Source organism: Danio aesculapii, chromosome 20, assembly GCF_903798145.1.
Source record: "Danio aesculapii chromosome 20, fDanAes4.1, whole genome shotgun sequence".
NCBI lineage: Eukaryota > Metazoa > Chordata > Actinopteri > Cypriniformes > Danionidae > Danio > Danio aesculapii.
In genome coordinates, this window is record NC_079454.1 from 35533761 (window position 1) to 35550062 (window position 16302).

The 16302-nt window shown below is 33.2% G+C and overlaps 1 protein-coding gene across 10 annotated transcripts in view; it reads left to right on the forward strand.

Moving 5' to 3' along the window:
- The window catches only part of pde4dip (phosphodiesterase 4D interacting protein), a 101954-nt gene that overhangs the window by 62058 nt on the left and 23594 nt on the right, over nt 1-16302 (forward strand). For 9 of the 10 annotated variants that reach the window (XM_056481221.1, XM_056481222.1, XM_056481219.1 and 6 more), the window contains 12 exons: nt 1241-1378; nt 1466-1645; nt 2555-2749; nt 3324-3602; nt 4135-4254; nt 5471-5540; nt 7954-8069; nt 9201-9370; nt 10663-10780; nt 10852-11011; nt 12322-12438; nt 14698-15130. In XM_056481221.1, the coding sequence (XP_056337196.1) occupies nt 1241-1378; nt 1466-1645; nt 2555-2749; nt 3324-3602; nt 4135-4254; nt 5471-5540; nt 7954-8069; nt 9201-9370; nt 10663-10780; nt 10852-11011; nt 12322-12438; nt 14698-15130 (2096 nt within the window). The remainder of the gene's footprint in view (nt 1-1240; nt 1379-1465; nt 1646-2554; nt 2750-3323; nt 3603-4134; nt 4255-5470; nt 5541-7953; nt 8070-9200; nt 9371-10662; nt 10781-10851; nt 11012-12321; nt 12439-14697; nt 15131-16302) is intronic. The other variant, XM_056481213.1, reaches the window with a different exon arrangement.

A 16302-nucleotide genomic window follows, 5' to 3' on the forward strand; every position in this document is an offset into this window, starting at 1 on the left:
TTAAACATAAATGCAGAGTTGCATTCATTTAATCAGAAACAGTAATATTGTTAAATATTAGTACAGTTATTTTAACAATTATTATTGCAGTTACAATTTTATATTCTATCTGTGTATTAAAAAAGTTGTTACTTATAAATAATATATTTTCATATACAATTTATTCACCATTATTCCAGTCTTTATCGTCACATGATAAATCAGAAGTCATTTTAATGGGCTAAGTTGGTGCTTATCCAGGGTCCTTAAAAACTCTTAAATTAACTAAAACATTGTGTTGTAGGTCTTAAATAATTTTAAACAGGTCTTAATTTTGCTTTGTTCATCCAATGACCAACAATACATCTAACCTAATATAAAACCTTATTTGTTAGATTAAATTATTTTATAGCAAAGACATATAATTCACAATAACTGTAAAATGTCCTAATCAGGGAAAAAAAATCTAAACACAATTACACGATTTCTCATTAAAATACCGGGCCTTTCGAAAAAATCCCTAGTCTTAACCTCGTGTAAAGGCCGGCTCACTGAACGACAATGAAGATGCACCGAACACGAAAGAAAACGCATTTGACATCATCCACTCGTGACACTTCCCCGCTTAAGCAATCTATTTTCTACACAGCACGTCTCAATAATAAAACCAGGAAGAAAAAAACTGTTTTGGAGCTCCTATTGGTTCTTGGATTGACGCTCATCGCAGCTGTTGTCACACTGCAGGAAAGTGTCTAAAATCTTCTGACACTGCCAGAACTTCATCGAAGGAAAAATCTGATCGCAACGGGAATTAACCGACTCTAAGAGAACGTCAAACCAACAATCAAAGATCACCAATTTTAGCCAAGGATTTCAGGAATCTTTTAGGATTTCCCAAATTAGTCTCAGATGACAAAATCGTGGCTGAAATCTCACAGTGTGAGCAGGGCTTTAGTCTAAAATTTATACTTCTGTCCTAAAAGGGTCTTAAGTCTTTAAAAAGTTACCATTTCATTATCAAAATAGATAGCAGTTTTACATTTTATGCAAACCATTGTAAATTTCATATTTATTTTGTTGTAGTTCCAAATAACAGCATTTATTTGAAAAGGATGCGATTTATAAATGTAGTTGATCCATTAACACAACCTTGCTAAATTAAGAAATAATTTCTTGGGGGGAAAAAAGCATTTTTCTTAGGATTACTACTGTTATTGTTCGAAATATGCTCCATTAATAAACTTTGCCTTGTCTGTCTCAGCATGCAGTAGACGAGAAGTTCACCTGCAGGGAGCAGAAGGAAGACGAGGTGCGTAAACTGCAGCTGCTGCTGAGAGAGAAAGATAGAGACCTGGAAAAACTTCGATGTGTGCTGTCCAACAATGAGGAAACCATCATGGTATTATTATCATCACATTAGCCTTCTGTTAAAATGATGAACACCTCTATTACGATCTGTTCAGTTTTTTTATGATGATCTGTACAGAGTCTGGAGTTGCTGCTGCGTGGTAAAGGTTTGGAGCTGGAGCAGGTGTGTGAGGCCTGGCGCAGTGCTCAGGTTGTTCACCGTGAAAGAGAAGAGTCACACATGCGCAGCCTGAGGGAAAGAGATGCTTTAATCAGTCAGCTGCAGACTTCACTGCACACTCGCACCAAAGAGGCAGAGGTGAACACATGCTACAGATTGATTGTATACTACAGTGAAGACTTTAGAATCTCTTTAAACAATACAATTGTGAAATGTGATTACAATAATAATAATACTTTTCACTGTAAAATAAAACTATTTTAAATACTATTTTCTACATTTTAAAACTATTTTCTCTTTTATAATATAATTAAATGCAAGTTATTCCTGTGATAGTGAAGCTGCTGTCATTACACTATTTTTAAGTGTCCCATAATCCTTCAGAAATCATTCTTATACGATGATTTAAAGCACCATGATTAAAAATAATTCTTATTGTTTTCAATAAATTGCTCAATATTTTTGGAAAATGTGCTATATGTTTTAGGCGTTTAAAAGAACAGCATTTATTTGAAATAAAAATCTTTGTTACATTCTTGATACAAATATTTGAAGCAGCACAACTGCTGTCAACCTTTTATATTAATAAGAAATATTTCTTGATATATATGATGTATGATATAATATGTCTGAAGGATCAAGTACAAATATATCACAATATTGCCATATTTTTAGCAAATAATAATCTAGATAATACTACAAAGCAAACAAACAAAAACTCAGTTGTTCCAATCAAGTCAAGTTGAGCTTTATCGGACATACAGTGGAATGAAATGACGTTTCTCGTAGGACAACTGCTATGTAAATAAACAAAATCAGAAATACTGGATGTAAGAGCTATTTAAAACCTATACATAATTTTACATACCGGAGCAGGATTCTAACTATACTAATTACTACCTATACATATACTATAAATACTTAACTAGACACATAACCCAAGACAGACTATACAAGTACTTTTAATACAGCACAATATTGTGCAAGATTTCTCTGGAATCATTAAATCTCTTTGGCTTCATAGTTTTCTCGTTGACTTCTCTGCAGGAAATGACTGCGGTTTTGCTCAGTAAGGTGTCAGTCGGGGCTGGTGAGGTGGCAGAGGAGCTCAAGTCTCGGCTGCAGCTGAAGGAGCGCTTATTCCAAGAGCTTCTATCAGACCGCAGCAGACAGACTCAAGAACATCACTCACAGGTCCAGGACCTGCTCAACATCATCAACTCAAGAGAGCAGTACATCAAGGTGACACGCTATAACTCATCTAAAAATAAATATATACAGTTGAGGTCAGAATTATTAGTCCCCTTATATATTTTTTTCAACACATTTCTAAACATACTGTTATAGTTTTAATACCTTTCTTTTATCTTTGCCATGATGACGATACATAATATTTTATAAGATATTTTTCAAGATACTAGAATTCAGCTTGGTGACATTTTAAAGGCTTAACTAGTTTAATTAGGCAAGTTAGGGTGATTAGGCAAATCATTGTATAACTATGGTTTGTTCTATGGAGTTGAAAAAAATATTGCTTAAGGGGCTATTAATATTGACCTTAAAATGGTTTAAAAAAAATAAAAACTGCATTTAATTTTGCAGAAATTAAAATAAATAAGACTTTCTCCAGAAGAAAAAATATTATAGCAAATACAGTGAAAATTTCCATGCTCTGTTAAACATAATTTGGGAAATATTTGAAAAGATTTTTGACTTCAACTGTATATATATTAGAAAAAATATCTGAAATATAGGTCAATCCAATGTGCTTTCTGGGCTTTAAATATCTTTTTTTACATTACAATGAATCTCGCAGGATTCGGCAGGGCGTGTAGGTCAGGTTATGGCCGAACAGACAGCTCGATTGCAGGAGCTACGAAAGCAACTCGGGTCAGCAAACCCTCAGTTGACCCAAGAAGACACACAAGCACTTATGGATGAGCTCCAGATGACTCTGCGCAGAGAAAGAGAAGCCCAGACCCAGCTCAGCATCCTGCGTGCCACCTTAGCATCCTACCAAGACCAGATCCAAACCCAGACCTCAGATCTAGATGCCTTGAGCAGGACAGCGAGCGTCAAAGAGGAAATCATCAAGGTTTGTGTGCTAGTCTTTTACACGTTAACAGTGCGGTATATACACAGCTAGTGTTTCTCTCCATCGATAAACCTTCGGTGAAAGGTTAATGTGACTATTTTCAATTTCATACGGTTCCTTTTACAGCATTGATGTTGTGATATAATTTAATCAGTTAAATAGAATTAAGCATTTATTTAGTTGTTCAAGTGTAAAATCGCTTTAACACAAGCGCCGTCAGGAGCATCAGGCGAGTGCAGAAACTATTGAAAAACACTGGTAAAATACATTTCCATATTTTAAAGACATGGCACAGAACAATGGAATTTAATGCAGTGCTTGTTATACAGACTGAGACCCACTTTATACCGTATATGAATCAGGCAGTGAAGATCATTGATTTTTTAAAGAAAACAGACCTCAGCCATTTTATAACGGCATGACAGTTCACCGGAATTGCTTGAACTGGGTGACTAAAAATTAAAAGTCCTTGTGAATATACCCTATAGTCTTTCTTTTTTACATGTGTATATTGAACATGTTTGTTTATCAGGACCTTCAGATGCAGTTGGTGGAGCCATCGGATTTACCACTGGTAGAGCGACTGACCCAAGAGCTGCAGCTGCTGAGAGAGAAGGTGGAAAATCAGGAAGCATCCTGCAATAATCACAAGGTATTCAAGTGTGTCTACACAAGTGATTGAGAGTACTCTGCATATATATAGTTACGCAGATGTCTGTGAGTCAAGCAGTGTAGAGTAATTGTATCAGAATATTATGACTGGCCCAGAGTAGACATCTTACACCCGTTAAAAGCTCCTGTTTACACAATATATATTCATGAAAATTTACCAGGATACATGGTCTGAAAGGGGTTAATGTCTTTATAGACACAAAAGCTGCATTTATACATAGTATTAAGATACATTTTAACTCTAAATGAGTGTTTTAAAGTGTAAAAATACTCGTTTGTGAACTTGGACCAGAAAACCAGCCATAAGTGTCATTTTTCTGTCATTAAACTAAATAAATAAGATTTCTGTTTATTTATGATTTGTTAGGCTATGACAATTTTTAGCCAGAACACTAACTATTAGAAAATCTGAGGGTTAATAAAATATAAATACTGATAAAATCACCTTTACAGTTATGTAATTAAGTACTTGGCAATGGACATTACTAATTAAACGTTAAGTTTTTATATATTTACAGTACAGAATAAACAAAATATATTGATGGAATATTATCAGGGATGCTCCGATCGATCGGTCGAAGATCGGTATCGGCCGATAATCACATTTAGTGACTCAATCTGTAATTTTTATTTGGTTTTCATTTGAACTTGCTGAATTATTTTAAGGAATAAATTGCAATATTGCAAAAGTAATTAATTAAATGAATTAAAACCACATTATTTCATTTACCAGAAATAAAAATATAACATTACACCGAATTCATTATTTTTTGTGCCATCCCAAGATTTGGCCACCCCTAAGAAAATGCGCCACTTTCCATGAATATTATCTTTATTTGCTATCCTTATGATTTTTGTCATAAAATGAAAATATATAATTTTGACTTCTATAATGTGTTTTTGTCTTTTGCCAGAAATAAGTTTTTGTCATGCAGGGTCACATTTTGTCAAATCTGTTTACACATCCTCCAAAATCATACTTCTAACACCACTAAACATGATCAAAACCTGGTGTACATAACATATTACATGAAAGTATTGAAAGTAAAAGGAATATTAATATATTTTTTCATTTTTATATTATTTTGTATGTGAGAATTTATATGAACTATAGGGTTAACACTGTGTTTTTAATCTAGTACTGTACAATTCCAACTTTTTATGCATTTACTATATGATGATTTTTTTTTTTTAAGCAGGCTCTTTTGGATCCATTGGTGTCCATGGAAACAGGACAGGCGGTTCAACCTCATGCTGATTTTGGAGGTGGGGACGGGCTGCAGTTTGCTCTGTAATCTGGCCTCCCAGGCTGCAGTGGACAAATGAGGCTTTGTGCATTGCATTGTGTTCATAATTGCTAAATAAGCATGTTCTGAGATTAACAACGTGTGAATTAGTAATAACTGAAATCTGAATTGTGCAGTTTTAATTATTTAAAGCCATTAGAGTTTGTCTCGAACAGCAGATGAGCTATTGAAATGGATTCTAACAACATAATGTGTGTTTGTGTTTCCTTTTGTCTGTGTGCATGCGGTTTTTAGCAGTCAGTCATTTACATTGAAGCTCATTTAGTTTATTTTAATGTAATTGCTACAGAATTAGCTAATTTATTAATTTAAAGTGGAAACCTAAAACTTTAATATTTTATTGTTTGGGCTGAAAATTGTCTTGTTTTACTGGCACGGTTTACTATAAAGAAAAACTTGAGTACCTAAAAACAGCAGTTTCATTGTAAGTACTGATGTGTTCATTTAGAAATGTATAGTTAGTCAGTTCAGAGTATAAAATATAAGTGTTTCTGCATGAAACTAATGTGTGTAGCATGTCATATAATTTGCACTTATTATCAAGGTGAATATATCCCAGCACTGCCTTTCTGATGCTTTTATAAACATTTAATGTATGTGTTGTGCTGTTCTTTAGTAGTTTTCTTTTTTGTATACACCATGATCATTTTGACTCTCAGTAAATCATTTAATGAAATATACTTGAAGAGAAAAACACTGGATTTATGTGGTGAAAACTTGTCTGTTCTTTCTATACTCTTCTATATCTTTCTTTTCTCTTTCCATTGTGTCCTATTTCACAAAGTCACAAAGCACAATCAATGCCCAAGATAAAAGCTACACAATAAACCCAACCAAACTCATTCCTTTTGTCTGCTTATAACCAATTCAAATGCAGTAAAAATATATACCAAAAGTCATATTTTCAGATATTATACAACAAAAGAGCTTCTCTACAAGGTTCTCAAACATATTTAGAAGCCAATACATTATTTATAACTAATATACATTAGAAAGTTCATTGTCATAGTACTTTGTTTGTTTATTAGTAAGTTACTGCAACATCCCCTACTTCACACTCTAGTGCATATAAGTTAGTTTATCCATTTTATGATAAATATAATATAAATAAATCAATAAAAATAAGTACTAATCTTATTTTAATATTCAATCAATGTCAGATAGTCGCAAATAAAGTAATATTTGTCTTCTGAGAACAGCTAAACCATTGTACTTTGTTAGGAAGTTAATGCAAAATCCCTTAACTTCACTCTTGAGTGGTCATAAATTTATAGTGCATAAAAGTTTGTTTATCTATTTTATGATATATATAATAGAAATAAATCAATAAAAATAAGTACTAATCTCATTTTAATATTCAGTCAATGTCAGATAGTCGCAAATAAAGTAATATTTGTCTAGTGAGAACAGCTAAACCTTTATACTTCGTTTCTTTATTAGTAAGTTAATGCAAAATCCCTTAACTTCACTCTTGAGTGGTCATAAATTTGTAGTGCATATATGTTAGTTTATCCATTTTATGATAAGTATAATATAAATAAATCAATAAAAATAAGTACTAATCTCATTTTAATATTCAATAATGTCAAATAGTTGCAAATAAAGTAATATTTGTCTTGTAAGAACAGCTAAACCTTTGTACTTCGTTTCTTTATTAGTAAGTTAATACAAAATCCCTTAACTTCACTCTTGAGTGGTCATAAATTTGTAATGCATATATGTTAGTTTATCCATTTTATGATAAATATAATATAAATAAATCAATATAAGTAATGATCTTATTTTAATATTTAGTAATGTCAGATAGTCGCAATAAAATAATAATTGTCTTGTAAGAACAGCTAAACCTATTCAGTGTCAATTCACATCATAGTTACATTACAAAGTGCTAAACAATTGACTCCTATTAGTTATATTGTTAGTCATAATTTGCACTACATAAGTAAAGTTACATATACTGCTGAATAATGTGAGTATACCACTGCTAACTCATGCAAAAATGTAAACTTACAATAATGGAATGAAACCAGAACAGGGCAGTGCTGCCACTCAGGAAATGAGTCTTATCTGTTTGCTCTTGCTTTTCCTGTCTTCTGTTGTTGTTTTGTGTGTGTGTGTTCATAGTGACCTGCATAGTCACTGAGAAATCAGAATGATCCTAGATTGGATGTATATATGGTGGGTTAGTTAAGAGCATATGCTGTGGATGACAGGTTACTCATAGGTTACTCTCTGCCTGTAAGACGAGCTTCATTCAGAGTATTATGTTCACTAGTCTCTATGGTAACACTTGCAACAGTCACAGACACTTGCACCGTGTGAATGTGTTTGGATGTATTTCTGTAATTACAGTCTAATTTGCTTTCTGATAGGTTTCACTTCAGATGATGGAGAGGAGGATGAAGAAGACTGCAATAGTGAGTTTGCAGACAGTGGCGAAGATGAAGATCGGTCCAAACTGACTGCTCAGTCTCTGCTCAGCTTGCAGGTATAACGGCATGCTAAAAACATAATGTGTTTTGCTCATGGTTAATTTTTGTTTTATGTATGAAGATATGTATAGCGAACATATCACATCATTCCAATTCAAATTGAGCATAAACATTTAAACATTCCTAGATTACTATACTACTGTTATAGTGTATTGTACTACACTATGTTGCAGCGTATAAAAAAATAACCAGTTCTTCATTCTGACTATTTATATTTACATTATATTTATGCATTTAGCAGTTAAGCTTTTTAAAAAATAGGGACTTAAGAAGGAGGAATACTCATTCATTCATTCATTCATTTTCTTTTCGGCTTAGTCCCTTTATAATTAATCCGGGGTCGCCAGAGCGGAATGAACCACCTACTTATCCAGCACGGCACTTATCCTGCCCTTCCAGCCGCAACCCATCTCTGGAAATATATTAAATACTATACTATTTTAAAAAAAAGTACTATAATAATAATAATATAAATAATAATTCCTTACATTTATATAGCACTTTTCTGGACACTCAAAGCACTTTACACATTTTTTTGGGGGTGAAATCTCCTCATACACAGCCATAGTATACAAGTGTAACGGTAGAGCAGCTTATTTATGTAGCACATTTTATATAAAATGATCGTTCAAAGTTCTTTAATTTTTAAAGTTAATAGATAAAATGTTTTAAATGTTTAGGTTTTACATAAGACTTTTATAGTTTACTTTGCTTTAGCTTTAATTTACTTCAGTTTTCACATTTTGAAGCATAAAACATAAATGGTTTGTTACTTTAAATAAAACAGACGGTAACTGATAAAATAGATGACATACAAGAAATACAATTTTTATTTAAGCTGCTTAATAAGAAATATTTATACATGTGATTTAAATTAATTACATTAAATTTAAATATAAAAAAATGAAAACAAAGAACTATATGGGCAATAAAAAAACTTACAAACTAACACTACATTAGCATAGGTTTAAGTTAACGTTGTATTACTCTAACTGAACTGAAATACATTGTTTTTCCAGTCTTCAATAACACATCCTCAAGAAATGTAAAATATAAAAATCCCTGAGTCAGAGTATTTATTTTGCAGCATTGCACAGGATGTACTCATGGTGTGTCTATGTCCACAGAGCTGTGATCAGCACCAGGGTCTCAGAGGCTGTCAGGATGCAGTAGCTGAAGGTCCAGGTCTGACAGAGGTCAAACTGCTGGTGGAGCAGAAGAGGGCAGTAGAGAGAGAACTGATGGAGCTCAAGTCACAGCTGGAAAAGGCTGGTTTTTCCTCCCTCTCCCAGATGAGGTACAGATGTCCATACAACCCTAGGCATATGACTATCAAAAGTCATCAGTATATTGCAAAAAGGGTTAACTAACATCAACAGTGACAAATAACATTTGATACAAGCTGTTACAGAATTTATGTGAATGTTAGTTAGTTAAAATGACATTTTAATGAGTTATTGAACATTAACTAAGAAATTAATATCATCAAAGATTAATAAATGCATTTACTGCCAGTTTAGTTTAAAGGTACAGTAAGCAATGCATTTGAAAAACTCTTTTGACCACAGTGTCAGAGTCCCAAAACACACTTGTAGCCAATCAGCTCTAAGGGGCATGTCTAGTAACTTTAACAGAGATATGATAAAGGAAGTCTTCTTGGGTTATAGGTAGGGCCAGACAGAATCTGCTGACATTTTTTGCTTTTTTCTGTGCAGAATATTGTACAAAATCAGCAAATTCATGCGGAATGATTTTGGAAGTAGCGTAACTAAAAACTTAATATGCTAAAAAATAATAAATTTTTCATTTTTATTTAATGTTTAAAATGCAAATCCAATTAGATCCACTTATTTGGTAAACAAAGCAAGTCTCTTGTATAATATATCTACCATATACTGTATCTACTAAAAAACTAAAAAATTACTTTACAAACTGTATTGTATATAAATCATATGAACGTTTTCATATTAGTCAGTAATATTACTCAAGTAAATAAAAAAACTGAATAATATAAATTTACACACAACTAAATAAATTGTCTTGATTGGCTGAAAATTTGCCGAAATCTGCAGATTTGTGTGCGCACAGATTCCGTGTGGGCCTAGTCCTAGGCCTATAACAGGCAAGTTTTTTTATGCTTTTAAATATCAGCATTGCTTTTGGCAAAAAATGCTTAGTGCAGCTAAAATGAACTGGTGTTAACAAGTGGAACCTTTTGTAAAGTGTTAAACAAAAGGCACATAAAGAATCCAAACTTTTTTTCTGTCAAAATCTCCGGCATCTCATTGACTAGATTAGCAAATGAAAGTTTGAGTTTAAGTTTGAAAACAAATTGCCCATTAAGACTTTAAGCATTTGTTGCTGTGATGGACATTACTGCCAAAAACAATGTGAATATGCCACTCTGAAAATTTAGGCCATAAATATTCCTGGTATTTTGAAGTGCTTATAATAACAATCTAATACACATGTTTATTATCACAATTACTGTATCACTGAACATCAGCATGTCTATAAACATGCACAGTCACAAGAGTCTACTTTACACTTAATAAATGTGCAAAAAATGTGTGTGTGCTCCTGAAACAGGAAAGCATTTTTCACTATTCGCTCCGAAAATGAAGATCTCAAGGGTTTAATGAATCTTCAAAGTGTTGGACAGAAGAGCACGTCCAGTGGACAGCTGGTGGATACAGTTGGTGCAGAGGTGAGTTTGGCTACATTTGATGGTACTGTAGTTTTTTTTACTGCAGTGTTTTATGCATGTTCGTGTTTTAGTGTAATGAAGGTGAGTCAGTGATGGAGCAGACGGTGCAGCTGAAGTCTGACCTTGCGCAGGTCCAGCAGGAGAGCAGAGAACTGCAGGAGAGACTCATGGTGTCTGAGGCCACAGTTCAAGCTCAAGCCGAACAGCTCAAAGACTACAGAGAACTACTCAGTGAGTGAACACACCCTTTGCACAGAAAGCCAAGTGTATTGTTGCAAACCATATTTATTTATTTAATTTTTCACAAAATTGCAAAATTGGGTTACAAAATGTGTTGCAAAAAAGGGTTGCAAAAAGTGACAGTTTTGTGGAATTGAGATATATAAATCAATGGAAGGCTGAATAAATAAGCTTTCCATTGATGTGTGGTTTGTTGGGGTGAACAGTATTTGTCAGAGAGACAAAATTTGTTCAATATTACAAAATCTATCATTTGAAAATCTAATCTGAGGGAAATTGCCTTTAAAGTTGTCTACATTATGTTAAATTTTCAGTAGGAAATGTACAAAATGGAAGATAATATTTACACTGCAAAGAATTCTTGCTGCCTTAATTTTTTTGTTAATTAAATTAAAGTCAAACTGACTAAAATATAAAGTTAAACTTTGTATAACTTTACAAATTTAGTTTAAACCTGATTAAATTATTAAAATAAGTTAGAGCAACATCAAAATATTAGGTGTATTGGCTGTAATTAAAGTTTTACAGTGCACTAATGATTTTTGGCACAAAAAAATAAAGTCGATAATTTTTACTCATACAGTTTGATTTTGGCTATTCCTACAAATATAAATCTGAGCAACTTCAGACTGATTTTGTGGCCCAGAGTCACTTATTAAATTAATATTATGTTTAACTGTTTTTAAAATATAAAAAATGGTCAGGTTTTAATTTGTATTAGTTAAATGCTTGAATTTAAATGAATATATACAATTCTGTATAATTTGACATTCTTGTACTATAAAACCATATGAAGGGCATAAGTATATATACATTGTATAGACCAGGCATGGGCAAACTCAATCCTCGAGGGCCGGTGTCCCTGCAGACTTTTGCTCCAACACTAATCAAACACACCTGAACACCCTAATTAGTGTCTTCAAGATCACTAGAAAGCTACAAGCAGGTGTGTTTGATTAGGGTTGGTGCAAAACTATGCAGGGACACCGGCCCTCCAGGATCAAGTTTGCCCATCCCTGGTATAGACCATTGGATAGACTATAGAAGGGTGTAAACAAAAACAATGGTCCCATCGTATATCCTGTTTTACATTTTTAATTTCTATAGCTTCCGAGAACCCAAAAAGTGCCACATTGATAAATAATGACAGCTGTTTTAACATGAAGTTACAATGACATCACCACATTGAAATGGTCTATATAATAAAATTGTATTACATTACTGTACTCTTGTGTATTGTATTACACTTCAGTTTAAAGTGTGAGTTCCTAAAACACTAGTTTATCTTGTCTTTTGTTTAGCGGAAACATCTGTACAGCAGGACAGTAAGCAGGTCCAGGTGGACATTCAGGATCTGGGCTATGAGACGTGTGGCCGCAGTGAGAATGAGGCCGAGAGAGAAGACACCAGCAGTCCAGGTGAACACAATCACTGTAAACACTAGAGGGCGATACAGACTAAAGTCATACTGTTTAATAGGAATAGCTCATCTAAAAATAAAAAATGACAGGGGCTCAAAAGAAGATATTTTGAAGAATGCAAAAACAGGTTTGAAACAAGGGGAGTAAATGAGAACAATTTTAATTTTGGGTGAACTGTCACTTTAATTTTTGGTTACACTTTAACTATACATACATTATACAGGGTTCCTACGCTTTTTGAAAGTACTTGAATTTCAGACATACGAATTCAAGGCCTGTAAAATGCAAAAAACAAACATACAGTGCTCAGCATAATTGAGTACACCCCATTTTGAAAACTAATATTTTTATCCATTTCTCAGTGAATATAGGCAATGTATTTGGTGAATTTAAACAAAACAGATTTATTAAACAGATATATTTATTTAAATAATATTTTAGTCACCAAACATATTTAAAAATTGAAAGATAATACAAATAAATTTAAGCAAAAAATTGACAACCTACAAAATGTCAACCAAATGTTTCATTTTTTTTTTTTTTGCTTCTCTTGATTTTTCCTCTTTTTTAAATCTGTATTTAATATTTTTCTATAAAATATAAATTTGAGTGTACTAGTTTTTAGACCGTTATCGTAAGTTACTTTGTTAGATAAGCTCCAGATTGGTCTCCCTGCGTTCGCGTGGGTTTTCTCCGTGTGCTCCGGTTTCCCCCACAGTCCAAAGACATGTGGTACAGGTGAATTGGGTAAGCTAAATTGTCCGTAGTGTTTGTGTGTGTGAATGAGTGTGTATGTGTTTTCCAGTAATGGGTTGCAGCTGGAAGGGCATCCGCTACATAAAACAAAATGCTGGATGAGTTGGCGGTTCATTCCGCTGTGGCGACCCCAGATTAATAAAGGGACTGAGCCGAAAAGAAACTGAATGAATGAAGCTCCAGATTGGCTTCAGTACTGACTTATCTAATGTATATGCACAAATATAATGTTGTATGGCTTCCTATTAAAAATATGAATTTAAAAGTTAGATTTGTGACTGGTGTAATTATAGATGCTGAGCACTGTAGGTCCTTTAAATGCTGGAATTTAAAGTGTATGGTGGTGTTTCAACAATTGTACTATGTTGCTTTCAAAAACTGAATGAAAAACAAAGAACTTCTTAATTAAAAAAATCTTAAATTTAAGTCTTTTACATGAACTATGACAGCATTTTATCAATACTTAAGAAATCGCTTTTGAATATTACCAGTATTGAATTCAAGTAATTTTTATTGAAGTTCATTGAACATGACTTTAAAACGGAATTTGACACATTCCAAACATCATTATTATGGTATTTTAATGTAAATAGTAGTGTGAATATACTATACAGTATATGCCGGAGGTGTGAATAACAAAAGTGCTGGATTTAAAATTATCTGTGATTTAAAAAGTCCTTGAAAGTCTTTGATTTTGGTGTCCATGAAAGAGTGGGAAGCCTGCATATACAAGTGCTGAGAATTATTTATTGACTGAATGTACTTAACATATGGTTAAGGTTAGTACAAGCTTTGAGAGTTAGTTGCATGCAATTATGCATAATTTATTACAAAAGTTAGTACATGGAACATGTGTAACAAGGACACAGTAAAAATGTTTTGCCAATTTTGCTTTCCCCCCCTTTATTTATAGGATTTTTCACAAGTAACAAAATATCAAACGTTTTAGGATACTATTGTACATTTTGATATATTTAGAGAGAGAGAATGAAAATAACAAAATTACCATGGATGCAAAATGATTGTAACAATTATTGATTACCAGAATATATATTCATTCATTCATTCATTTTCTTTTTGGCTTAGTCCCTTTATTTGTTTAACGCAGCGGTTGCCCTTCCAGCTGCAACCGATCACTGGGAATCATCCATACACATTCATTCACACACATACACTACAGACAATTTAGCTTACCCAATTCCCACTGCGCCACCGCGAAACTACTTTTTCACCGTGAAACAATTTTTTTAATAAAAAACACACTTGTGCCCACCTAAACAACTGTTTGCAAAAAAACTGAAAGTCTAATAACATGAGCCATCACAGAAGAATGTATGCAGGGAGTGTACTTTTACATATATCCAAGCAGAGAATCCCATATTTTATAAAAAGTTCTCGGAAGAACCTTTCAGTGAGTGTCTAATTCTTTCCAGTTTGATGAAGTGTATTAAACATTAAAGTTTCATTTCATTGACACAAGCATGTCCTCCTGTGCTGCAGAGTTTGATGATCTGGAGCTCTGCACATCTCTCTCCTATCGGGATGTCGGCTCTCAGTGGTGGGCCGGTCACGCCACACACAACTCTGGAAAACCTGAACATGATGTGACGTACCTGCAGCAGCTGGTGGAGGATCTGCGTGGTCAACTGTCCCGATCTCAGGCTCTGATCCGCAGCCTACAGGCCCAGATGCATGACCACACTCCAGTCGGCACTCCTCGCAAGGTCAACTGGGGCCTGGATAACTCTGAGGCGCAGAGTACGGCTGAAGAGGACGAGGGCTGGCAGTCGTCTGACGGTTTCGGGTCTCTGCCACGGCAGCCCAAGCAGGACCGAGAGCTGCAGGAGCTCATCACTCGTGTGACATCACTGGAGGAGCAGCTCAGGAAGGGCAAAGGCCATGCAGATGATGCCAAAACTGGAAACTGGCCAGGGTGAGTACATTCATAACATCATATGTAGTAACAAATGTAATATATAAATTTATTTTAATATTTGTTATGCTACAAAAGTAATATATATATATATATATTTATTTATTAAATATGAAAGCAAATAAATATAAGATGAATACATTACATTACATTGCAATGTGCATTAACTGTAAGTTAAAAGTAGCAATATATTGCTTGTAATTCTTAAATTTTTTTATAATTAATTTAACGTTTCTTTTTATATATAATTTTTTAAAATAAGTAATTTATTTAATTATTCACTTTTTGTGTTTATTAATAAGTAATTTATAGTAGGGCTGCTGATATTGGAAAAATCTGGCATTGCGTTATTTTGTATTTCTGCGATATGAATACAGCTTTATTTGGAAAGAATTCTTCATTTTAGATGGATTTGGGATGATTTTGAAGAGGAGTGAATCTCGAATAATATATTACAAATAACTTACAAGCATAGATAAATACAATATAGCATAGATAAAGTGAATTATAGTTTTCTTTAGAGTTTAACAGTATTCATGTTGTCCTGCGAAAACCAACATGTCGTTCCTCTGTCCACACATGTAGCAGAATGACAGTAAAGCTCGACTTGACTTGACTTGACTTGACATGCAGATGATAAACTTTTACTCCTTTTTAATTAAACTCTGCACTGATTGTGATCAACTATAATCCCAACTCAACATTGCCTATCCTGCGATATGACTATTGCAGATGCACACATTACGATATCGATGCTGAAACAATATATTGTGTAACCCTACTTCATAGTTTAGTAAATTAAGTTTATATATTACAAGTTTACAAACTCTGTATATGTCAATGTCAATAAAAGTAAATGTAAGATAATGTTATATCTATTATATTTGATTAGCTGTCCATAATAAAACATTTTTTCTACTAACAGAAAAAAATTTAATCTGATGAAAATTAAATAATGTGAAAAAATAAAATGTATAAAAATAAAAAAACATTTCATTTAAGTTACATTTTTTGTGATTTTTTTTTTCATTAGATCTTCATCTTGTTTTTTTAAACAGTGGTTTAATAATGTATTATATTTGAATGTGCTGGTTTTCTTAATTAGTTTACCGTATGATACCTTCATTCCATATTAAATCAGCTGTAAGAACTACACATTTTACACATCTATT